Source organism: Bombyx mandarina, chromosome 10 (assembly GCF_030267445.1).
Source record: "Bombyx mandarina strain Sakado chromosome 10, ASM3026744v2".
NCBI classification, from domain to species: domain Eukaryota; kingdom Metazoa; phylum Arthropoda; class Insecta; order Lepidoptera; family Bombycidae; genus Bombyx; species Bombyx mandarina.
In genome coordinates this window covers 15,348,391-15,375,368 of record NC_143217.1, presented here as the reverse complement: position 1 = coordinate 15,375,368, position 26,978 = coordinate 15,348,391, and the positions used below count along the sequence as shown (strand labels likewise).

Sequence of the window (26,978 nt, the reverse complement as noted above, 5' to 3'; positions counted from 1 at the left end):
TTAAACTCAGATCATATGCTCTAAGTACAATCTATTTCTCTTTCTGGTCGTTCCCTCAATGCTGAGGATCGTGACTGTATGTCAGTCTTCTCCACTAACAATCTATACTAATATATAAATCTACACTGGTTTTCACGGACGTTCCGTTATAACTACTGAACCATGCATCCGATTGACTTGAAACTTGGTATCCATGTAGAAAATACATGTACTTAATGGATATACTAATATTTATATGTGTGTTGGGCTCCCTACACTAGTTGTGGGGGCGTTAATGATGAGAATCTTTGTGGGGGTGAGAAATGATAATGTTAATTTTAAATGCCCAGCGAAGCGGACGGGTACAGCTAGTTATTACTAAATGTGTACTACTAATTAAATGAAACTCAAAGAACCAATCAAGCAGTAAAACGGAACGAACTAACAAAATCAGACCAAGTCAAACCCACAGAGCTACCATACGCAACTGCGTTACAAATGTAAGATTTATTCACAAACATTTTCCATACTGCCTTTTACAGACAGCGGCAACCTACCCGCCCATAAAAAATATAAAAAAGGTTATAATATCCAAGTGTCTTTACAAATCAATAAATTAAAAATAATACAAGTATCAAAATTATTTCATCGAAGTAAAATATTCAAGGCATATGGTGTTCGCCATTAGTTCTACTGTATAATACTAAACACCATGGTCCATACATAAGGCTGATTGACACTACGGGGTCGATGAACTTTATCACTTGACCAACATATGCGTTATAAATTACAGGACTACCACAGTAGAACCCACAGACACAGCCCACTGAGTTTCTGAGTATTACTGGTGGTAGGACCTCTTGTGAGTCAGCACGGGCAGGTACCACCACCCTGCCTATTGCAGCCGTGAAGCAGTAATGCGTTTCGGTTTGAAGGGTGGAGCAGCCGTTGTAACTATACTGAGACCTTAGAACTTATATCTCAAAGTGGGTTGCGGCATTTACTTTGTTGATGTCTAACAACAACAACAAAAATTGAACCTAATTGCACCGCTACCTTTCAGGTCCACTTGTAACTCTGAACCAACCTACCAGGACCTACTCAAACTCATACCAAAATTACATTAATTTTGATTCAGCAGCAATACTAAATCAACTTTGGCTTCGGCTTAAAATGAGGGCCATTCTTATTGGAGTTGTCTTTGAAGACCTTTGAGTTCCGTTCAGCTTTGAAGTGTACAATAGCTGTTATACCTGCAGCTACGACTCTTGGATGGAAATCAAGTTGACAGCGAGTTTACCTGGTCAATAACTTAAAAAAAATCGGGCCAGCGAAACCAAAACCTTAAAACCGTTAATACAAAATCTCCCTTTTATTTCTATTTTCACAGAAGGGGCTTACATAATACGACTACTTGTGATTAAGATAAATTATAATCGTAAATGTTACGAACTGAAACCCTTTCAGTACAAATTACGGCTCGGTTCATTCATAATCTACGAGATAAAGTAACACAGTTGATTCAGTGGTCCGCTATTATCTTAATGTTTGAGGCAAGTGCGCGGGTGCAACGAACTCTGCAACGAGTGATTGAGTGCGCTTTTAGGCTTAATCTAGAGTTTGTTTTGGATTATTTAACGATATTACGGTACAGTGATCATCACTTGATCCGGGGTCATCGATGCAGGCCTGGACAAGAAGGTAGTGTTCAAATTTAGCAGCTTATCATATCAGACTACACTAGATACCACTTACTGGTAACCGTAGCATTGGGCGTCCCCCTGCCCGATGGACCAATGACTTGTGGCGAAAAGATTGGATGCGAAAGGCGAAGGATCGTTCATTGTGGCCGACTATGAAAGAGACCTACATCCGGCAGTGGTGAGATACAGGCTGATCATGATGATCGTATCAGATGAGGTTAACCGCTAATTTATTCCGGTGGTAGATCGTATTGTAAGTAGCAGTTATGCGTTTCGATTTGAAGGGTGGGATATACTTTAAATATATACACTACATTTTACTTACTAATAGCTGGTAGCCTAAGTTGCTATTCCAACACCTGAGAGAATTTGTTAACCCTAGTCCTAGCAAAAGCAGTACTTCGCTAAATCTACCACCGGATCGGATCACTGAGAAGATCCGGCGAGAAACTCAGTGGGCTGTATCTATGGGTTAGATTGCATATCGAACTCTTGGTCGTATTTGACGAGTACGACGAGAATTGTGATCGGTACTTAGAGTAAGTACCTAAATGCACCAAATCGGAATGAATCGGAAGGATCCGATAAGATATGTTTAGGGCGACGATAGCCTAGATTACGTCTAGGTCAATTAAAACATAGACATCATGTTTATGACACAGTAATTAGCACTCCTGACTGCTGGACTGAGGGTCGCGGGTTCGATTCCCACATCGGACATACATTCGTCTGATGAATAAGTTTGTTTGGTCTTTGGGTGGCTGTTTAATATCTATATACATGTGTTTATTGAATCGTATATACGTGTCAGTCTCTGGAGACCATACTACAAGGATCCTAGTTTGTGGCCGAGTGATATGAGTGGTATTTTTCCTGGATTCTATCTCAAAGTGTGTGGCCGCATCAATAATCGTATATCTCCAGTCTCTGGTCACCTCGTACGCAACAGGTGCAACAGGTCACCTGCTCTCTCTAGCTAGGCTTATTAACTAAAAATACACCTAGTCCTAAAAACCGAAGACTATTGACCAATGTTTAAATATTGCTCATTCGCCAAGTCACTAGTTGCAGGCGTTCGACTGTGAATAACAATGATGATAAACCGATAAACAGAGTTGTCAGTGTCGTGATCTTGTTAACGGGTGACCTTTGATGGCATTTACTGATGTCGAAGTTTTGTTGCGTCCGTGTTCGACAAATCATTTGTTTTAGTTTCGTGATCGACTTCTCGTGAAATAAGATTTTTTTTAATAAGGTATCTTAATAAGGAATTTTGTTTCCGCTACTCTGATATCTAATAATATATCCACCGTTTGCCTGCGTAGTATTCTCGAGTTTTTCGGTCACGGTGCGAGGAACTCATCACAGGTAAAGTGGAAGGAAAGAGGCCTAGGGGGCGTAGGCCCATGCACGGGTCCGATCAAATTAAGACCACGTTGTACTCCAGCATCAATATCGCTACCCACTGCGCAGGAGATAGGAAGGAATAGAGAAACATCGTCCAAAGAAAAGTGCTCCGTAAAGGTCACGACCCTTAGCACTGAGGAATACGACGCAAGAAGAAGGGGGAGGACTCTGATATCTAGGTTTTTTTTTGCCCTTATAGGCAGATGAGCACACGGCCCACCTGATGGTGTGAGAGAGAGAGTAAGAGATGGTGAGCAATGCCAAGGACAAAGCCAAGCCGCTGCCTACCACAATATCTAGGTAGAAAAGATTTAACAGAAAAACTCAGTGTCAGAAAAGGGGTGCCGTTAAGAAGGCTCTGCGGGCTTGCGCCAAAAGCCCCTGCATGAAATCGAGATGGTGTTTTCATGAGCAGTGCTGGGAGTCTACTGGAGACAGAGACCGCAGTAGTTTTGAAGTTTTTGGATCGTTATTGATGAGGTCACAATTTTAATTTGGCCTCTAGCGGGAGGAAGGTCTCTTTTAAATGGATCTTCGTCATGAGAACAGAAGAAGCGTGAAGAGGGTTATGAACGCCATTTGTAATAATTAAGTAATTTATTTAAGTCGATTTCCCAATTTTACATAGTTCAATAATCTATAATACATATAAAAATGAATTGCTGTTCGTTAGCCTCACTAAAACTCGAGAACGATTGGACCGATTTGGCTAATTTTGGTCTTGAATTATTTGTGGAAGTCCAAAGAAGATCTAAAAGGTAAATAAATATGAAAATGCTCGGAATTAAATAAAAAACACAATTTTGTTTTTCCTTTTATGTGTCCCCGTCGGACGGATTCCTTTTGTTTGTTTTAAGTTTGTTTTATACAAAAGTTTAGTTCTTTTATTTATCGATTGAGGCACTACGAAGTCGGCGGGTCAGCTAGTTACTAATAAAAACTAATTACTTTCTTTATAAACTATTCTTTCCCTATAAACTATTAACTTCTCAGATTTTATTCAATCTTAGGCAATGAACCATAAAACAAATCGACATTTACATCAGTCTAGTCTGTGACGAAATACCCGTCAAACAGTCTGCCGTCTGACGTGTTTAGTTTTTAAGCGTGCTTTACCAGTTCCTTATACGAATCGCATACATAATATGTACGGACTATGGTTCGCAAATAGCTGTAATGCGTGTATTTAATTTAATTAATTTACATTTTTCCTTAGAAAAAGTTGGAAGTATGGACATAACGTAATCTAGAATGTGTGGAATCTAGAAATAGATAAGATGCGGTAGTTACTTGGTGGGAATTTTAAATAGTCTACCATTAATAAATAAGGCAATCACAACTTTCACTTGATTGAACGCCCAGTTGTTTTTAGCCTTTACTTCTAATTTCCTCCCTCAGACACAGCCCACTGAGTTTCTTCTCAGTGGGTCGCGTTTTCGATCCGGTGGTAGATTCTGCGAAGCACGGCTCTTGCCAGGGTTCGTGTTAGCAACGTCATCAGGTTTGAGCCCCGTGAGCTCACCTACTAGTTAAGGCGACGCTGATATAGCCTCTCAAGGCTATCTATCAGCTTAGGTAGGGAAAAAAAAACTAATTTCCGATTCAACTCTCTGAGATTAGACTTATCCGGTCCCCCTTAATAGGTAATATTGTTATAAATTTTTTCAAACGTCAAAAAAGTGCCTGAAGCACGTCGATAAGAAAAAATTAATAAAATAAATACTCATAAATAATTCGTTACCGCGGGCTGACGTCATCGGAAATAATAAAGCGACATTAAACCAGAATTTAAAACCGCAAACCCGCAAAATTATTATTTGCGTAATTACTGGTGGTAGGACCTCTTGTGAGTCCGCACGGGTAGGTACCACCACCCCGCCTATTTCTGCCGTGAAGCAGTAATGCGTTTCGGTTTGAAGGGTGGGGCAGCCGTTGTAACTATACTGAGATCTTAGTGCTTATATCTCAAGGTTTGTGGCGCATTTACGTTGTAGATGTCCATGGGTTCCAGTGACCACTTAACACCAGGTGGGCTGTGAGCTCGTCCACCCATCTAAGCAATAAAAAAAAAGAATTGTTTTTTAATCCAAATATTAAATTAATTTATTTTTTTTATTGCTCTCACAAGCTCACAGCCCACCTAGTGTTAAGTGGTTACTGGAGCCCATGGGCATCTACAACGTAAATGCGCCACCCACCTTGAGATATAAGTTCTAAGATCTCAGTATAGTTACGACGGCTGCTCCACCCTTCAAACCGAAACGCATTACTGCTTATGCTTATTAAATTAATGTAAACAAAAAAAAATCTTAATTACCACACAAAGCGTTTTAATGTTGTTTTATAATTGTAAATAATGGCCGGTACACAATGTGGGACATTATTTGTAGACATATGACTAAACGGGTGCGTTTCCAAGAAAACTTTATAAATAAACTCGCCGGTTATTCGTGATTGACTTGGCGTTCTTTGCTATTTACGACACACCCTCGTCCATTCTGACATTAATTAATAAAAGGTGAAAATTTCTAATTACGAATGTTAAGTTGGAACATACGGCAGAAAAACTTCTATTTCTAAATTATTTCAAACTAGCTGACCTGGCAGACTTCGTAGTGCCTTAATCGATAAATAAAAGACCTAAACTTTTGTACAAAATAACTTAAATCAAACAAAAGGAATCCGTCCGACGGGGGACACATCAAAGGAAAAACAAAATTGTTATTTTTATTTAATTCCGAGCATTTTCATATTTATTTATCTTTTAAACCTTCTCTGGACTTCCACAAATCATTCAAGATCAAAATTAGCCAAATCGGTCCTGCCGTTCTCGAGTTTTAGCGAGACTCACGAACGGCAATTAATTTTTATATATAGGGATTTTACGGAAATTCTTCTTTAATTACCTAATTTTCTTTTTGTGACAATTGTAAAAACAATTTTAAAGTATTCTCTTCGATTTTCGCGTGCCATATAAATATAATAATTAAAACTAATTTTACTATTTGATCTTGCGTTTTTTATGTTAATTATATTATTTTCGAATAACTAATTTACATTTGTCGTAGTGACGGAAGACTAAATCGTATAGACGGTAGCTAGTAATATTAAACCAATAAACTAGTTATAAGTAATACAAAAATAAATTTAATTCGTCACATCCTTAAATATATTTCCTGGATTGTTAATTAAAGTATTTTTTATTCGAATGTCACGGTTATTCGAAACGGCTTTGTTGTGGGGGGGGACTAGGGGACCACTGGTCGCGACGTTGGTGGTCGTTCATAGAAAACTTCCGGTGGTAGGTTCAGCGAAGCACTGCTTTTACTAGGGCAAAATATGTTAGCCGAGCCTTGTGAGCTTGTGTACTCGAGATAACCAGCAATGAGGTACTGTTACGGGGTGGGATGTAGGAGACTTTTAAAAAAATCACTTTTTACAGAAACTGGAAAAAAAGTAATTTTATTATAAGAAAGTACAAGTTTGTCACGTTTTAGATAAGTGTCCACAACGAGGTTTCAAATCGATCTGCCTTTCCGTGGTAACGGAAATGCTGACGAAACATTTGATTTGAATTGATTACTTAGAAACGAAATAAACAACTGAGGCTCGGTCAGCAGTTTACTTTATATTGACCATGTTGTAATCGGGTATTATAACAGTACCAAAAAAAATTACAAATCCTGAGTACATCTGAAATCGTATCGAAAATCATTCGGGATTCTTTGGCAAGGTTTAAAAAAAATCGAAATCGAGTGGCATCACAAAAATCTTTGAAACAATATCGATCTTGCCGTAGCCATATTTCATAGTTTTTTCTCTTTTTTTTTCTGAATACGTGATCGTGTTTGAAATCTTTCGAATCTCACTCACGATTCGGTAATATATAAAAGCCAAAAAATTGTAAAAACAAAAAAAAGGGTTCGCGCCGCCGGGCGATGCGAACGCGCAACGGATCGTGATATCGTTGTGGATATCATCGGGATGATTTTATCGCTATTCGACTTTCGCATAAAACGGTTTTTAAGTATTAAATGCGTAACCGATAAAATTACTTTCTTTTTTTTTTTTGTTCTTTTTTTCTACATACATTTTATTTTTGAATTGAAATTTGGTGTTGTCGTAGAAAAAAAAATTACGGTATGTATGTATTTAAAATAAATTCGTAAACCTTTTAGTGGTGAGCTTATTTTCATATATTTTGCAAAACTTTCTGAAGATTTTTTTTGAGCAAAGTTCCTTGAAAAAACCTTAACTTAAAAAAAATACAAAAAGCAAAGCTAAATTCACAGCAAAATAATTTTAAATGGTTATTTACAAATGTTGTGAGCTTATTAGAAACATAGTTATATATTCGTCCGTAAATGTCGATACCTATAATCTAATTGCGCGCAAATAGTCTGTATTCCGACGCTCTGCACTGTACACGGATTAATAGAGTCGATCTATCGACGGTTCGCGCTTAAAGAGCTATGACTGTTTAATTTGATTAACGGTTAATTTAGGTATATTTAATAAGATTAGCGCATCTGTAATAACAAAGACACTATTGCCCAGTTTAGCTGAACCTGTCAGAATATTGGTAATATGAAGGAAAAAAAAAAGAAATTAAATCGTAAAAGTAGTTTTTATTTGTTAAATCGGATTATAATGAATTAGATTTGAACGGATTCAGTTGCAGGCCGAGCCGCCATTAGCTAGTCTTGCGTCAGTCAAGTGCCCAATCACCTTTGTTAGTGTTAATCCTTAATGTGATTGAAATTTTTCAATTTTCGAAAAAAATTTAAAATTTTATTCTACTAATTTGATTTAATAAAAACATGACAACACTGTTCCTCTTTAGCGCATGCAATACTCACTCGTACTTGTACTCAGTGGGTGATACTTTGTTAGCTCCTCAAAGCTGAGGGTCGTGCTACTTTGTTAACATTCAAACTGATATTTAAGACGGTAATAAAATAATGACAATATATTTCTTTTGTGAATTTTCATGTTTTCGAACTCGAAGATTAAGGTTTTTTTTTTCTCGTCTTTTTATAATGTATGTTAGTTAGGGCTGTCGCGAGATGCTTTATTTATGTTTCAATTGATGGTGTTATAATTTTTTTTTCTTTTTATTTAATAGCCGGGTGAACGAGCTCACAGCCTACCTGTTAACTGGAGCCCATAGAAATCTACAATGTAAGTGCCGCCTCTTGAGATATGAGTTCTAAGGTCTCAGTATAGTTACAACGGCTGCCCCACACCCTTCAAACTGAACCGCATTACTACTTCACGGCAGAAATAGGCACGGTGGAGGTACCTACCCGTGCGAACTCACAAGAGGTCCTGCTGCTGCTTCCACAAAAAAAAAAACGCAATGGTTTTAAAGCGATTTAAAAAGGCTTTATTTGACAGCTTTTACGTGCGTTAAACAGGACACTATAAACTATAAAGCAAGCTATCTATCTATACGCGAGTGTATGGATTGAAAAATATGTAGGTACCTACAATAAAACTAGCGTGGCGACCGCTAAGTGAGTGATAACGGAGGCGACGTGTTCCTCAACCGAATATCGCTCAAAGATTTCGATGAACAGATGCGATTTAAGTTGCAGTGAAACCGTTCGGCTGGGTTCACTAGTTCACACGGCATTGTCCTGCACGTTTTCTTTGTATTCGTTATTTTAACGTACAATCACTCGGGTGTTCGTACGGTAGATTTTCATTCGTGTAAAAACGAATGTGTGAACGAGACAGAGCTATACTATGCGCCACTGCAACGTTCAGCCACTGATACACTAGGGGACAAATTGTGCAACATGCCCCGAACATGTCTTTTTTTTTATTGCTTAGGTTGGTGGACGAGCTCACAGCCCACCTGGTGTTAATTGGTTACTGGAGCCCATAGACATCTACGACGTAAATGCGCCACCCACCTTGAGATATAAATTCTAAGGTCTCAAGTATAGTTACAACGGCTGCCCCACCCTTCAAACCGAAACGCATTACTGCTTCACGGCAGAAATAGGCAGGGTGGTTGTACCCACCCGCGCGGACTCACAAGAGGTCCTACCACCAGTCTCGTTCACTACCCGTAGTTTCCGACGATGTTATCTTCTTTTCCTCCCGGATAAATTGGAAACGAAGTATATGCATTTTATTTTCTATTTCTTGATAAAAAAATTTTTTTTTTTTCTATAGCAAATAAAGACTAGGATGATTTTTTTTGTATGTTTATTTATACAATAAGTGTATCCGAGGCTTAAATTTCATTCGATTTGCTTGACTAATCCGTTGAGTATTCGTTTAAACGCATAAGCAGTGTACGATTTTTTGCAGTACAAACGACCATTGAATGGTTCTATACAAATTACAATGTACAATGCACAATGTATGCCACTATTCATTCGTTAAAACGTATACTGCAAATAAACGTGCAGGACAATGCCGTGTGAATCCAACCTTCATGTTTTGATTCTATCCATCGCAAAGTAATCATGTAATTTAGTTCGAAAAATACGACAGCCAACATCATAGTATAATCGAGGCTCCGATCTCGCCTCTAAATGAGGATGGCGTCATTCAGCTGGACATCACGTCAGCAATCAGTCATTAGCGTTCAATGGCCTCTGAGAAGCTCGCGAGCGCAACACTCAAACTCAAACATAAATGTCCCATCTACGGTTACAAATCTATGTAGAGAACAACATAAAAAAAAGTTTTACGAAGCCCATTGTCATTCTGTATCACACGCGCTTTGATTTGAATGTCTTTTTAGATATTTTCATGACATATTAAAATTTTATGATGGACTTACATACAACTGTTTTACTCCAGGTCGACTAATGGCTCGTTCACCAATTTAAGCAATAAAAAAGCATAACAAACATGAGCTTTAGGTTTAGCTTTGTGCATAATGTTAAACAAATAAATAATAATCTTTAAGATAAAAAGTCAATGCACATTAAAAGCTTTTTGTATCTAAACGTAGCTTAAGTCAGTTACGAAAGTTATCAAGTACTTTAGTGTTCAGAGATATATGCTGTTATATGCCATTATTTTTTTTATTATGAAGTTTAACTTAAACCACTTATTAGTAAAAATCTCAATGGCCCACCATTATTTATTCTTATTATCTATGGTCAGAGAGTTTTGGCAGCAACCCGAGTGAAGCGTCACTTGAAGTTTTATTTTAATGTTTTTTTAATAGTTTATTGTGATGTATAATATAGGAATATACATTGGGCGTTGTGTATTAAACGTCAATAATCGTTGTTCACGATTATTGAGGCATTGGTATAAAACTGCGGCTAACATAGCAGTGACCGGCTTTTTTTTTTAAGATAAAAGGTCTGCGGAAACTCACGCGCAGTCAATGTGCTATTCGTCGAAATGACGTCAAAACTCCCAAAAAGCAATAAAAAGAGATTCGCCGGCTTTTTATTGACATGAAAATAATATAACTACGACAGACTAGGCTGTATAGGCTATGCTCTTTGCCTGCCTATTGGCGAATTTAAAAACAACAACAACAATATCGTTGCCGGCTTCCGGATTTTCATTTCCGGAAGAAGGGTCAATGAGGTCCATTCTCAGAAACAACCTTCATTTTATTAATATTATGAGGATATAATATTAATAAAATGTATAATACATAAGGGCTTCTTTCTAGCAACATTAACCACATTTAACTTATTTAACACTGTAACTAATTATGAGAGCGATTATTGATTTCCAAGAAAACAATCAAAAACTTAATTTTAGCTGCAGAAAAAATCAGATTTCTCTTAAACCTGGGTGAGAATATAAAAATCGTTTTCAGAATATGAAACGATATTTCTTTGTTTATAAAATTAAGCTAAAACCATCATGACAGACAATTAATTTTTTTTAGGGGCACAAGCGCCCAAATTAAATGGGCATTGTCCTTTGCATCGCAAAGAATGACGCGGTTTTATAAAAATCCAACTGGTAAAACCTCTCGGGAAGGAACAATGTTTATGTTTATGCTCCAAAGCAATCAGCATTCCATTTTGAAGAGAAAGAGGGTAGTCGAACAAAACAATTAAGATTCTGACTTCAAGCCTCAAAGTGGGTGCCACTATTCAAGCTACGATTGCCCATGTATTCCGGTGCTTAACGCTCCTCCACCACAAATACTGAGACCTTAGAGTAACTATACTGAGACCTTAGAACTTATATCTCAAGGTGGGTGGCGCATTTACGTTATAGATGTCTATGAGCTCCAGTAACCACTTAGCACCAGGTGGGCTTCGAGCTCGTTCACTCATCTAAGCAATAAAAAGAAAAAAAAGAAAATCAATATACAATTAACAAATAATTTGAACACACCAACGACGCAAACAGTACACGCCGCCCGGTGGTCTCAAAATACCGTTGCCAATGTCAGTTCCTTTACACGTCCCAGATGTCGGTCGTCTCTCTTCTGAATTGACACGAACACGAATCCGAAATGACAGCGTAGCGAAACTGACATGTTCATTACAATACGTGCGTGTCTTCAATATACATTCGAAAGCTAACAGATTTTTTTTATACTAATGTTTACAGGTAAACTTGATATTGTGGCTACCACGCTTTCAAGATCTTCTACAAGCAGGGTCAACTCCAAATAAGACAGTCCCGCTAGTGACGAATATAAATCTTCATCAGAATTTAGATCTAGTACCAATATGTAAGTGTCTGAAGGCAGCGTCGGAACGCTTCTCCGAGAAAGCGGCGCGATAATCCTCTTAACGGGTGGTAGATTCGACAAAGCGCTGCTCTTGCTGACAGATGTAGCTAATTCTCTCAGTCTAAGCCCAGTGAGCTCGCCCGCTAGTCACAGTGAAGTCCGAATAGGAAACTGGATGGTAGGTAGGCAAACAATTTTTGTAAGTCTTTTTTTAACAAGCTTATAAACCTTGGATAACCCGTAATGAGCAAGACCGTATTTGGTATTTACAATTACAGCGAGCTTACACCTGCGTCGATGAAAAACGTCGACTATTAAATACAGGGTGCATTCGAATCGTTCCGTAAATGAAGCCAGGTAGTAGGGTACTGGCCATTCCAGAGACAATGATACAAAAATACCCAGTTCAAAAACGTATACATGTCTTGTTAAAGTTTTTGAAGAACATTTGATATCATAATCAACGGCACTATAGCTTTAGCTTGCTCTATTTTATTTTCTATACATTCTCTATCCAGAGACACCATATTCCAATTTTTTACCCCCATAACTAGCGCCTTATTGTCAACTTTGACTGAGCTTTAACTTTTTTTTTTATTGCTTAGATGTGTCTACGAGCTCACAGCCCACCTGGTGCTAAGTGGTTACTGGAGCCCATAGACATCTACAACGTAAATGCGCCACCCACCTTGAGATATAAGTTCTAAGATCTGAGTATAGTTACAACGGCTGCCCTAACCTTCAAACCGAAACGCGTTACTACTTCACGGCAGAAATAGGCAGGGCGGTGGTACCTACCTGCGCGGACTCACAAGAGGTCCTACCACCAGTAATTACGCAAATCATAATTTTGCGGGTTTCACTTTTATTACACGATGTTATTCCTTGACCGTCGAAGTCAATCGTGAACATTTGTTGAGTACGTAATTCATTAGAAAAACCCGCCTGGGATTCGAACACAGATGCATCGCTCAATACGAATGTACCGGACGTCTTATCTCTTAGGCCACGACGACTTACTTCTGCGCACAATGTAACGCGAATAAAATAATGGAACCAATTGCCAACTATCTTTGCGTTCTATTGCGCGTTCACCAAATATTAACTTCAAAAATCGACAAGAATATACACTTGACTTGACACATTTTACTTGCAAGATATACCTAGTCAGGTCATAAATTTTGTCACATGTTTAATGTAAAATAATTGAAACAAGTTTATTCATTATGTAACCATTCATATACCAAAATGAACTTAGCAAAACATAGATTCTTATGACACTAAAGTTTATTCAAAATGACCTCCGTGATTTTAAATACAGGCCTTCAATCTGCGCGGCCAGTCGTCTATCGCAGCACGAACGAGGTCCATGTCAATAACGGCGGCTGCCTTAATCAAGGATGTCTTGAGTGACTCCAAATTGGGATGAGGCTTTGAGCACGCCTTTTCCTCCAAGTGTTGCCATATCTTGTAATCTAACGGATTCAAATCTGGACTGGAGGAGGACCAGTCTTCGTGCCGGATGAAGTCGATTTCACGCGCCGCCAGCCAGTCTTTGTGCTCTTCGCTCTATGAGCTGGCGCCGAATCTTGTTGGAATATCCAGTGCCTGTTATTGAACATGGTATGAGAAACAGGTTCCACAAGGTTCGTCAGGACTGTATTTTGATACACAACTGCATTCGTTTTTACACCTTTCTCACAAAAATGTACCTCTGTTAAGCCCCAATAAGAAACTCCCAACCATACCATGAGCGAGGATGGAAAATGACCTCGTTGGACACGCGGAATACGGTTGCTCGCTTTTTCACTACTGTGTGCGTACACCTTATCATTTTGTTTGTTGTAGCTCTCTTCTACGGTAAAGAATATTTCATCCGAAAAAAGAATTTCCCGATATTTTTTTCCCGCGTACCGCTTCAACAAAGCGCGGCATCTCTTCAGTATCAGGTCCATTAGACGAGCATTCAAACGATGTCCTGTTTTTCTTCGATATGCCCGAAGCCCTAAGTCTTCATTTAACACCCTTTTCACCGTGGTTCTGCTTAACCCCATCTGAAGGGCCAACAGTTTATGCTTACGTTTGGGATTTTTTTGAATTCGCGCCTTCACAGCTTTTATCACTGCTGGAGTCCTAACAGACCGAAGACGACCACTTCTTGACCTGTCATCTACACTAGAGTCTTCATTGTATCGTTTGATGATACGATAAACGAATCTTTTGGTTATATTCAAATTTTTCAGTATGTTAAAAATTTGAATTGGCGCGTAACCGCAACGATGCAACGCAATAACTGCAACACGGTCTTCTTTAAGCGTCCACTCCATATTTTAAAATGAGTAAAATTCTAAAAGTATACTATTTTTATTTTCATGAACAATTCGAAATTCGGGTTCAATAAACTTTTTTGTGGCGAGCATTTTAAAAGAAAAGTTTTTACTGTGTGACAATACTTATGACCTGACTAGGTATTCTTAGTTTATAGTACATACCTACCTAAATGAATATTATTGTTTTAGGGTAATGTTGATTTCCGTTTCTACTTGAGAAACGAAATTTTTACATTCTGTAGGTACAGAGCGTTCGGCGAAACCATAATCACGTCATTTCGGATCCTCCCGATCCACTAACGGTGCTTTTAGGTACCTCTAGCACCAGTCATCGTTCTCGTCGAACCCGTCGCTTGCTACGAAGGACTCGACGAGTAAATTAACTCACAGAAACAGCCCACTGAGTTTCTCGCCGGATTTTCTCAGTGGGTTGCGTTTCCGACCCGGTGGTAGATTCTGCGAAGCACGGGTTTTGCTAGGGTTCGTGTTAGCAACGTCATCAGGTTTGAGCCCCGTGAGCTCACCTACAAGCTCGGCGAATCTAAAATAACCCCTCTAAGTTACTAGAATCGGTAGGAAAAAAAAACCATAAAAGGGATACAACTAAAATTACCTTAATAACGCGCAATGAAACCGTAGAAGAATAATGTCCGAAGTTCCTTTTTTGTGTATTTTAAAGCATGCCGCAACGGGTCGCTACATTGTTAAACATAATTACACATTACTTGCTCTTTCATCCGTACATAATATAAAAACATATTAATTTTGCACTTACTTTTATTGAGTAATTCAATACCAACAACATAAATAGTTTTCTCATAAACATACTACGGCCGTTTTTATGTTACCGAAAAAAAAAACATTTTATTGATTAGATGGGTGGACGAGCTCAAAGCCCACCTGGTATTAAGTGGTTACTGGAGCTCATAGACATCTAAAACGTAAATGCGCCACCCACCTCGAGATATAGAACATGGAACACACTTTAACTCTTCATAGTGTCTGTAATAAATAGTTTTACTGCAAAAAAACATATAAGGTGTAAATTAAAAACGCATTTTGCCGGTGCAATCAAGCAACAAGCGAACGGTAATTTTGAGGGCAAAAAGTTAACGGGGTCGGCATTCCTCGTGCTTGATGGATGGAAAGCTTGAGCCCTGGTCGCGAGTTCCTGTCCAGTCGAGGCACACGCGACAAGAACACGTGTACGCCACAATTTCTCGCATGCTATATCTATATCGGAAACTAAAATTCGTTTTTGTCAAAAAATTAACCTGTAATTTCAAGGACATCCGGTTATGGAATGATCTCCCCTCCACGGTGTTTCCCGAGCGCTATGACATGTCCTTCTTCAAACGAGGCTTCTGGAGAGTATTAAGCGATAGGCAGCGGCTTGGCTCTGCCCCTGGCATTGCTGAAGTCCATGGGCGACGGTAATCACTCACCATCAGGTGGGCCGTGCGCTCGTCTGCCTACAAGGGCAATAAAAAAAAGTACAGTAAACAGTTTACTGTTTAGATTCCGTTCATCGAATATGAAAACCTATAAGTTGGTTCCGAAAAGAATTGACGTTAAGATGTGGCCCATGGACATCGCAACTTAAATGCCATCACCTGCTTTGAGACGTCAATCGAAGTCTCAATAGTACTGTATATCGACTGTCGCCCCCGTCAACGGGAAAGTATACTGTGTGCTAGAAATAGAATCGCCTGACAACATACCCCACCGACAGAGAATACGCTATAAATATTAGCGGTTTCCTATTATTATGAAGATTGCTCGTGAACACGCATAAGGTTTTATTTTTTTCTTATATGGGTGGACGAGCTCACAGCCCACCTGGTGTTAAGTAGTTACTGGAGCCCATAGACATCCACAACGTAAATGCGCCACCCACCTTGAGATATAAGTTCTAAGGTCTCCTTATAGTTACAACGGCTCCCCCACCCTTCAAACCGAAACGCATTACTGCTTCACAGCAGAAATAGGCAGGGTGGTGGTACCCACCCGCGCGGACTCACAAGAGGTCCTACCACCAGTCAAAATGTCTCAGAGCACTCACTAAAATTGGGTCCAAAAGCAAATTGTGCATCGGCTAAGTTTTACAAAATAACTGCACAAACTTTACCAATCACGGTCTTTACCAAGTACAGTACGTGTGACGCCAGAAAGCGATCGTTAGAAGTCGAGGTAGTCTTGATAAGACGGCGGGTGTAATCGTATCGAGCGATGCGAGTGTACCCGTGTTCAATTCCCGCTGGCGGATACCTTTTTTTTTAAATGAAACATGTACTAAACTCATGTGCACACGAATGACTTCCACAATGAAGGAATAAACTAAACATCTTGCAGTTAAAACCAAATTCGCAAAAATAATAATTTGCATAATTAGTATAATACAATTGATGCGTCGAGTCTTAAAGCGGGTTAAAGCGTCTTAAAGTGGTATTCATGTCGTGATATCTATGGGCTCCGGTAACCGCGAAGCACCAGATGGATTGCGGAGCTCATTCACTCATGTAGTGTAAAAAAAAGGCTTTAATAATATCTACGAAAACCGAAGGAGAATTTCACGGCCTTATTACCGTGAGCAAGTTCAGTTGATTACACACGTATGACGTCATGCTTTCATAATTCGTGTTTTTATTTTAATGTAATATCAGATTGATTGTAAGCACTTCGATTAGGAATTCAAATTATAAATCATTCAAATTACGTACAATAATGATTGGTCATTACATTTTAATCAAACCCCTAAAGAAACTATTAAAACAGTTATGATTTTTTGTTGTCAGTAGCTAACAAAATACATACCGCGTTGTCCAGTAAAAAAACACGAAATATTACATTTAAAAATATTAATGTTACATTATTTTTTTTATAATAAATACAATAGAGCATAAATTGGACACAGTCCCTTTGGACTCATGGTTACGAAATCCAATCAAAGGTTCTTTTGTAAATAAATCACATCGTTCGTACGAGTGACGTGTGCCAATCAAAAATATCTTTATTTAATGAAACAGTTCATAATTAAGACGAAAAATCGATTGTGAGTCATTTAAGTATCGATTTAATTTCAGACTGCCCCCCGAAATAGTGTGGTGACACGTAGTAATCATTTTGTCCCATAACAATATAATTGATTTTACAGAAAACAAAATACGTTACACATTGCAATCGTAAGTTTATTAAATCTATGTACATATGAAAATTACTTTTGCAGTATAATCTCGCATAATACGAACAGATTTCGGATGGATGATCCAAGCAGAAACTATAAAGGTAATTTTTATTTATTACATCTACGCTTTGCAAAAACCGAAGAAAATGTTGAAAGTAAGAAATTCATTAATTGAAAGAATCCACCTGTGATTTCTTTTAGAAAGTCTTTTGAGTCTACTGTAAGTCATACAACTTTAACTTTATACACTTTTTTCCCTACCTATGCTGATAGCCTTGAGAGGCTATTTCATTTTCACCCTAGCGTGTAGGTGAGCTCTCGGGGCTCAAACCGGAAGTGTTGCTAAACTGGTCCTACCTAGCAAGAGCAGTGCTTCGCAGAATCTACCACCGGATCGGAAACGCGACCCACTGAGAAGATCCGGCGAGAAACTCGGTAGGCAATATACACACTTTTGAGAATACAAATAATACTGTCTATAATAGTCTATAGTACTACTTCTTAAATGAACAAGAGGAACTATTGGTAACTTGCCACTTTTTCTGGCATTTTGGATGAGCTGGGGCAGTACTCATAAGTACCATTCCATCTATATTTAAAACTGTGCGGAAGAGTCGATTTCCCGTCTTAATTCAAAGACATTTGGGATCATACTCCATCTAAAGTCGGACCGACGGACTGTCAGCTCGTATAGGTTTTATTGCGCAAATTAACCCAAAATTGCACATATCATTATAGTATGACTTACCTACAGCTTGTATTACAATAAAAACGCGCAGGACCAAAGTAATTATACTTGTAAGTTGAAATAAAACACCCTTTTGTTACACTCGCGTTTTGTAACCGCGACGTGTCTCTTGAATACTTAATAATTACTCGAAAATAGGGCAAGCTATTCGCGGTGCGATAAAAATAAAAAATAAAAGACGTGTGGCACTCGGGGACTGCCGCGGTAAAGCTATTGCAAAGCATTTTTTATCAACTTATGCAATTACAATTAGACAATAATAATTTAATATTAAAACAATAACAAAAATAAGACCACGCTATATTTATAAACATTAACAAAAGCAAAACATTAAGTGTCCACTTCACACTCATAAACTAGACCGCGTGAGAGAGAGATCGGCAGACTTTTCAGGATGCTCATGCAGTGCGACGTCACGCCGCGCGCTTATTCACAAACACTACACCAGCGCAACGTGTGAATGTGTTGAACGTGAACTACATAGTAGGCGTAGTCGGGGTGTCAGGTTATTTTCGTTACGAAATTTCTTGATTCAGTCGGCGCGCTCAAGACTCGCGATAGAAGCCATGCAATAGCTTAAAAATTCAACGATTGCTTAATTATTTTGTAATACGCCAGTGCGATTAACAAAACTATTAAGTTTCTAGATTCTTATAAACTCTACATCATCTAGGCAATTAATAAATTAAACGTTTTCTGAACTTGATATTTCATGAATCCGCGATCTAATGCGCAGGTGTAGTTAAAAACCCGCGCGTCGCCATTGTCCCCGATTTTTAATTGTAATAATAATAATTTCTTTATTTGTATAGAATGCAGGTACAAGTATGGTCTTAGTATAAAATGTATTCTATACCAGAACATTCTGCCTGTTGGCATACAAAATGGAAGGAGAAACTTACAGCTAATTTAAACTAGGTACTAAGATAAATTTAAGAATGAGATCACAAAAAGTTTATCATAAAAATACATAGCGTGCAGTATAAAAAACATTAGTGTGACATACTTTTCGCATCAACTACCACCAGCCTTCGTTCAAAGACGTGTCCTTTGTATTTAGTATTCAGGAATTCGATTTTAGATGCACTCCCCAGAATATCTCCACTTGGCGATGCGAAAAATTTGTTCGGTATTTTTTTTTATTGATTAATTGGGTGGACGAGCTCACAGCCCACCTGGTGTTAAGTGGTTACTGGAGCCCATGGACATCTACAACGTAAATGCGCCACCCACCTTGAGATATAAGTTCTAAGATCTCAGTATAGTTCAACGGCTGCCCCACCCTTTAAACCGAATGTAAATTATTGTATTATTCTTAATAAGATATTATAATAGTAATATTTAATAATGAGATTAATATTTAATGACGTTCATAATGTTCAATATGAATTATTACTTTAATATTTATTTAATTTTGAAACAGTACCAACAAACAACAATTTCAAAATTATGTATATATTTTTACATCGTCTCACAATGAATAGTAAGTACACTTTAGGTTCCCAATTCAACTAGACCCTTCCCACAAACCTAAATAGTTTCCAACAAGGTTCTTTGTTAGATTGCCGTATCTATTTCCCACAGCGGCTTTTTAGTTCGCGGCTATTATGAAGGAAAGCGCGTGCGTGTTTTTTAAAATTACCATTAAAATAACAATGTAATATTTATTCATGTATGTATTTGTGTCGGTTTTAATTCCGTTGAAGTAACTGTCCTTGTTGTTCACGCACAAAATACAATTACCGATGTTCAGAATATCTTATCGGAATATATGACGTTGGAGTTTTGTAGTTAAAAAACTTCATTCTTCAACTAAAGGATAAGACGGTGCATTCGTGTTGAGCGATGCACCGGTGTTCGAATCTCAGGCGGGTACCAATTATTCTAATGAAATACGTACTCAATAAATGTTCACGATTGACTTCCACGGCGAAGGAATAGCATCGTGTAATAAAAATCAATCCCGCAAAATTATAATTTGCGTAATTACTGGTGGTAAGACCTTTTGTCAGTCCGCGCGGGTAGGTAGCACAACCCTGCCTATTTCTGCCGTGAAGCGGTAATGCATTTCGGTTTGAAGGGTGGGGCAGCCGTTGTAAGTATACTTGAGACCTTAGAACTTATATCTCATGCTGGGTGGCGCATTTACATTGTAGATGTCTATGGACTCCAGTAACTTAACACTAGGTGGGCTGTGAGCTCATCCACCCAACTAAGCAATAAAAAAAAGGGTGCGTGTACTTATGTACGCGCGTAAGAAGTTATACTTTATTTTTATTAAATTTAATTCATTTTTATTTATTTAAATTTTAATCATTTCAAAAAAATATCGATTAAACAACATCCTCAAACGCAATGATGTTATAGTAAAAAGAGGTAGATACGTTATATTAGTACTAATACGAAGTCAAGCTTGTCCGCGGCGTATGTACCTATATATATTTATACACACTAAACTATACGATATTATGCGGACGAATTAAATCGACAATTAGTTGATGATAATATCATATAACCGCGTGAGCAGAGTTAACTTGACAAGGTTGTAATGTGTGAAAAAGATAGCATGCTAAGTAGCAAGACCGTAAACAAGACGGATATATATTACGCAGTGTCGTTGCGATGTCACGACTTACTTCATAGATTAACAATTAAAATGTCACAGAACGAACATAAAATTGTTTGATGCCTACGGTTTAGTAAGCAGAATTGATATATATTTTAAAATGAACTCCTGACTATTCTTTTAAGAAATAAAACAGCAAAGGACAAATAATTTTATTTTTTTATTTTCATTTAGGTCATTATTATTTGGCCGCCAATCCTCTTCATGTCTTTGTCTACGTACAATATTTATCCATTGGTTACACCTTAATTCATTAGCCGGAAACCTTTAAAAATAAAATCAAATTTGTTAATTCATTTCTCGGTTGTTGTGAGCTAATGTGTAGGCAATATCATGGAAATGTCTTTTCTGTTACATTACTCTTTTTAATCTTGACAGACATCTCTCTTACACTCGGTGACCGAAGTATATGCCGTCGCACTCGAGCCTTTTTTAATAAATTTAAGCTAATATTTTGGATTTCTTAAACAATATAAAAGCAAATCAATTTGAAATTAATACTTACGCATGACATGTCATCTCTAGACTTTTGGGAGTCTTACTTGTATAGTTTCTACAGTGTCGCATAACACAGGACGGCATTTTAAAGAAATTTCGCGGAACAAAAAACACAGTCAACGTTACCAATGCTTTCACGAGACTAAGCTTGAGTGCGCTAATTAGCTCAGTTTTACGGCGCCACTTTACGAACTCAAGTAACTTATCTACCTCTTTTTACTATAACATCATTGCTCAAACGCATATTGGACATCCCTTTTCTTGACATCGTATAAATTCGGTAATTCTCGGTACGGTTCGGAAAGTTCACCTGCGGCTATATTCAAACTCGCCAAGTTACGTCGGTCGTAATGTAATGAGCGATTTAGTGGGCAACTTCATTTTGTTAATTTTGTGTCACGGTGCGCGCGCATCGTAAAATTTCACTCTCATCAATTTTTCATAACGCGCCTAAAGAAATATAACTTCAAAAATTACACGGTTAGCGGCCAGTGTGCTTAGAGCGAGTTTTTTAACGTTCTCGATAGCGTAAAAGTTAACTCAAATTTGTATGCTATAATTTCTCCACTATTACGAGTGCCTGAGATATACTTAATAGACAAGAACAAAGTATGCTTAGACCGCGAATCATCCTATAACAAACCAACCTGTAAAACAAACGACTTGTCGTGACGTAAGCTAAAATAAAACTTTGCCAAATTAAATTACAAGATGGACTCATCTTGGGCCAACCCTACTTTGTTAGATAAAAAAAGAGTACGTCATCGCCTGGAAGCTTCAACTTACCGAGAATCCCAAGCCTTTTTATTTCATTATGTTTTCTGTGAACATATATTTATTACCTGCAAAAAAACAAATATTGTTAGTGTTTATTCGGTTTTCGCTAGCCGTAGAAATAACTACAATTACTTTTACGGTTCATTCTCGCGTTTATTAATGTCCTTAACGAGGACGAAAATGTCCACGAAAACTGTAAAGTATCTCAAAATTAATCATTAACAGTACAGTAACAATAATAGACGCGAAATTAAATCGTGAAAACACGTTAATAAGAACTACGAGTAAGAACACTAATAGAACATGGTTATTGTTCTAAACCACTGAGTTATGTACTATTTAATTTAAATAGTGGTCGCCTAGCGGTCGATATTCGCCCTTAATTAGTTTGCATTATAAGTTTGAACATTATCTATATGTTACCGGAAATGTATGTAATCCGTCATTGTATACAATTCCTAGGAAATGTATGTAATTCCTAAAATCGCACGGAAATGTGTGAAATAAATTATATTATACTTACACATTACACATTTCCTAGGAAATCTATACATTTCCTAAATAGCAATCGGAAATGTAAAACATTTAAGATATTGGTGGGTACGCGGGGACAGCGGGACGAGTCTTGCACTACGGTCCGTTGCCAACTTGCAATCCACTGGAACCGGCCAGGGATTTAAGAAGTGCCTTTGCAAGAAAAACTGTGCTACATCAAGATGTCTGTGTTTTAAAAATAAAGTACTATGTACTTCCAAATGCCATTCGAGCTTACCCTGCAAAAATAAATAGCTATATGGACTGACAAAGTAATATAATATAAATGTAGGATTGGTAAGAACGGAACGTATGAATAGAGTGTGAACCGGAGCGTTAAGATGTGAGTGAGAGAAAACGGAAAGAAAGAGAGAAGAGACTGACAGATAGAATGACAGAGAATTGGAAGATGGCGAAGACGGTTGAAAAATGAGTAAGACGTAATAAAATTAGTGTTAATTATTAATTACTATTATAATAGAAGATTTTGGAATAGTGTAACTTTTATTTTATGCGCTGCAACCACTATTCTACATTTTTGGGGGCTCGTCCGGGATAAAAACAAATATTCGTCCGTGATAAATGACAAATATTCGTTCGGGATCGACGCCATAAAAATTTCAAGATTTTAACGAAAGACGTGGTAAGGAGAATAGACGAATTTTTATAATAGACGAAAATACAACGACGATTATTAAGAAGAAGACGAATTATAAAAACGTAAGAAGATTTCAAGAAGAAGATTTGAAGACGAATTACGATCACGTTGTTTAAACGGTGGCAAATATTTCAAGATGTCTTTCAACCAAGGAACTTTTATTTCTACGGAAAACAAAGACCCAATTTTCAGTTTAATTGATATGACTAAGTTCAGTGGCGAAGATCACACTTACACCTCGACGAAATGGGCGCAGGATCTAGAAGACAACGCCGAAATATTTGGATGGTCGCCTCAACAACTACTTATCATAGCACGTAGATCTTTATCAGGAACAGCACAGTTATGGTTAAAGACGGAGAAGGTTCATAAAAGTTATGAAGAACTCAAGGCAGTCGTGCTCAAAGAATTTCCTGATGTGATGAACAGCAAAGAGATGCATGAGCTCATGACGGCACGCAAGAAACATAAAGACGAGTCATATTATCAATATATGCTAATTATGAAGGAGATGGGAAAACGAGCGAGATTCCCAGATTACGTTGCCATTCAGTACCTCATAGACGGCATTACAGACCTGGAGATGAATAAAGCAATTTTGTACGGTGCGGTTACTTATCCGGTGCTGAAAGAAAAGTTGTTGTTGTACGAAAGAATCAAAGAAAAATCTGCCAAACAGAATGCTGAACTACATATTAAACGAACTGCAACGGCTTCGGTTAGAGATTCCATGTCAAGAACCAACCAGTATTGTTACAATTGTGGAGAAAAAGATCATCGAGCTAGTGCATGCCGAAATGGAATGAAGTGTTTCAGGTGCAATGAATTCGGCCATATTAGTTACAAGTGCACCAATTCTAACACAGGAAGTACCGAAAGTTCGAGATACACGAAAACGTCGGTAAAACAGCTGCCGAGAGCTGTCAGATCAGCCAATCAACGGGTTCAAATCCATCCATTGATAAAACAGTCCGATGTAGAACCGAAAAAAGAATCGGTTATGTTCGGAGCGACTTCGTCGGAAAATCAGAGCGAAGCATGCAGCCAAGAAATTTGCAAGATGAAGGATGACAACTGTAATGACAGCAACGTCATGCAGGTTGTAAACAAACAACGTGACCGGCAACATAGCCAGAATAAACCACTAAAATCGATGAAAATAGGTGATAGATTAATAAGTGCATTAATAGATACAGGTAGCGACGTGAATTTAATATCAGAAGATCTGTGGAAAGAGTTAAACTTGCCGTGTAACGATGATAACATGATTTTATCTGGACTTGGACTCTATAAAGTAAGGTCGTGCGGTAAAATCTTTGCATGTATTATTTTCGATGAACGGTGCTATAACAATGTAATTTTTCATGTAGTACCGAATGGGTCAATGCCCTATAGATTAATTATAGGACAAGAATTTCTACAAAATGTTGTGATGTTAGTACGTGAAGGTGCTGTACTATTTTTTAAGAAAGGTGATGAATGTTTGTCGTGTGTAAATTGTGTGACTGAGGTTGATGCTAGTGAACATATTAGCAATCCCGATTTAAAGACGAAAGTTACGCGAATTGATGAGTATAAGCCGATACAGACGAAAGAAGCTCTTATTAAGATTAAGATAATGTTAAAAGATGATGTACCAATAGCTCAGCGACCTCGAAGAATGTCACTTATTGGAACAAAGACAAGGCGTAAAAAAGATATGAATATGATTGACGTTTTGGAACAAGAAATTAACGATGGATATGATAAAAATAAAGATAATTTAAGACAGAAGGCCAAGCAACAGATTAAGAAGATACAAGAAGAAAATATTATAACATTTAATGATAAAGGAAAACGTAGTTCAACTTATGAGTTGGATGATTTAGTAGTCATTAAGAGAACTCAGTTCGACCCTGGGCTTAAACGAAAGCATTTAGGACCTTACAAGATTATTAAAGTTAAAAGATATGATAGGTATGATGTCGAGAAACTGTATGATACTACCGAAGAGCCAAAGAGGATTTCCAGCTCTGCAGACAATATGAAGAAATGGCCAGATAAGGATGAATGATTGTTTGTGTGTGTGCTTGGATATATAACTGTTGTATCTATAATACTACTCACGTATCCTCACGAATTTTAGGCTATGTATTTAAAACTTATTTTGTTATTCAGTAAATTTTTTTTTTTGTGTAAAAAGTAAGACTGTCAGATTCAGAACTATTTTATTTTATGATGTTGTATGGAGGAGCCATATCTGAGGGCAGATAAGAGAGCAGGATGGCCGAATGTAGGATTGGTAAGAACGGAACGTATGAATAGAGTGTGGACCGGAGCGTTAAGATGTGAGTGAGAGAAAACGGAAAGAAAGAGAGAAGAGACTGACAGATAGAATGACAGAGAATTGGAAGATGGCGAAGACGGTTGAAAAATGAGTAAGACGTAATAAAATTAGTGTTAATTATTAATTACTATTATAATAGAAGATTTTGGAATAGTGTAACTTTTATTTTATGCGCTGCAACCACTATTCTACATAAAGATTTACTTTTATACTTTGACATTTAAAATTACTAAATTACCAGACTGATTACTTGCCAAATGAAATTTGATTTTATAAGAATAAATATAAGTTGATTTTGTGATACGTTAAAAGTTAATAGATAGTTGATTTTAGAAGTTTTAATTAGTAAGATAATATGAATATATTATTATTATTTTACGGTATGACAAAAAAATATTATTAACAACGTGTTTTATTACAGAAAGCATTTACTTTATACATTTCCTAATACGATATTGGAATTATATACAATTCCGAGGAAATTTATACATTTCCTAGGATTTGTATACAATTCCTTGATTTCATACATTTCCGGTAACATATATATTAATACGTGAAGCAAAAACTTTGTATCCCTTTTTATGAAAATTGCGCGGACGGAGGAGTATGAAATTTTCTACACTTATAGAGAATATAGAGAAGTGCACAATGCTAATATTTTTTTTTAAATAATGCATAAAAGATACATTAAATCAATAAAGAAAATATGACACACTACATACCATGTATTTGACGCACGCACGCATGCATACTATTTATTGTCAAACTTTTGTTCTTGACGTCTGTTGTCAAATTGAGAATAGATTAAATATTGTTTGTCTTTGTTAATATTTTTTATAGTGTAGTCTTGGCGAAATTTGTGATTATAGAAGTATAAAATACAATCATAATAGTGTACAAACTTCAATTCCAATTAATTATAGTCGAATTTCGACTACTGCGGGACCTCTAGTTAAGGTTATATTGTCAAAGACTATAAAAACGTTACTTTTATAATCATTTTTATAATCACAAATTTCGCCAAGGCTACACTATAGAGCAGCGGTCGGGGAACTTTTTTAATTATCACCCCAAAATATATTTGTGTAAGTTGATATTACCCCACGAAGAACCAAAAAAAAACGAAATCGCTTCTTTTTAGCATCTTTCATATTATAGCAATGCTGATAATTTTGAAAAAAAAAAAAAAACAAACATTTACTTTAAACATAATTTATTCAATTTATCAATGTAATACCTATAATACATAACGCTTTAGGCATTTAGTAGTGCTATTAATACACAACGCTGTAAGTTTCACTTCAATGTAAAATATACTTTTTACTCACAAAAGTTTCGTTTTTATCCCCCAAAATTTAATTTTACCCCATTTGGGGTAATTTACCCCGGTTCCCCGGCCGTTGCTATAGAGTATAGACGAATAATATTAAAGACTAACAATATTAATCTATTCTAAATTTGACTACAGACTTTAACAATAAATAAAAGAATATAATTTTCGATATTCCAGAAAAACCTGAACAACCTCCTC

General features: G+C 37.2%; 2 protein-coding genes and 1 long non-coding RNA gene across 7 annotated transcripts in view; 1 reads left to right on the top strand and 2 right to left on the bottom strand.

Moving 5' to 3' along the window:
* The window catches only part of LOC114246971 (uncharacterized), a 357,666-nt gene that overhangs the window by 217,335 nt on the left and 113,353 nt on the right, over positions 1-26,978 (bottom strand). The gene's annotated exons all lie outside the window — the stretch shown is intronic.
* On the bottom strand, positions 20,320-22,006 carry LOC149502266 (uncharacterized). Its single transcript, XR_016323722.1, has 2 exons — positions 21,160-22,006; positions 20,320-20,919 (listed from the first exon to the last, which is right to left on the bottom strand). It is a non-coding gene; the product is annotated as an uncharacterized LOC149502266 (long non-coding RNA).
* LOC149502265 (uncharacterized) lies at positions 23,258-25,174 on the top strand. Its single transcript, XM_089730482.1, has one exon. The coding sequence runs from the start codon at positions 23,258-23,260 to the stop codon at positions 25,172-25,174; it is 1,917 nt and encodes a 638-aa protein (XP_089586608.1).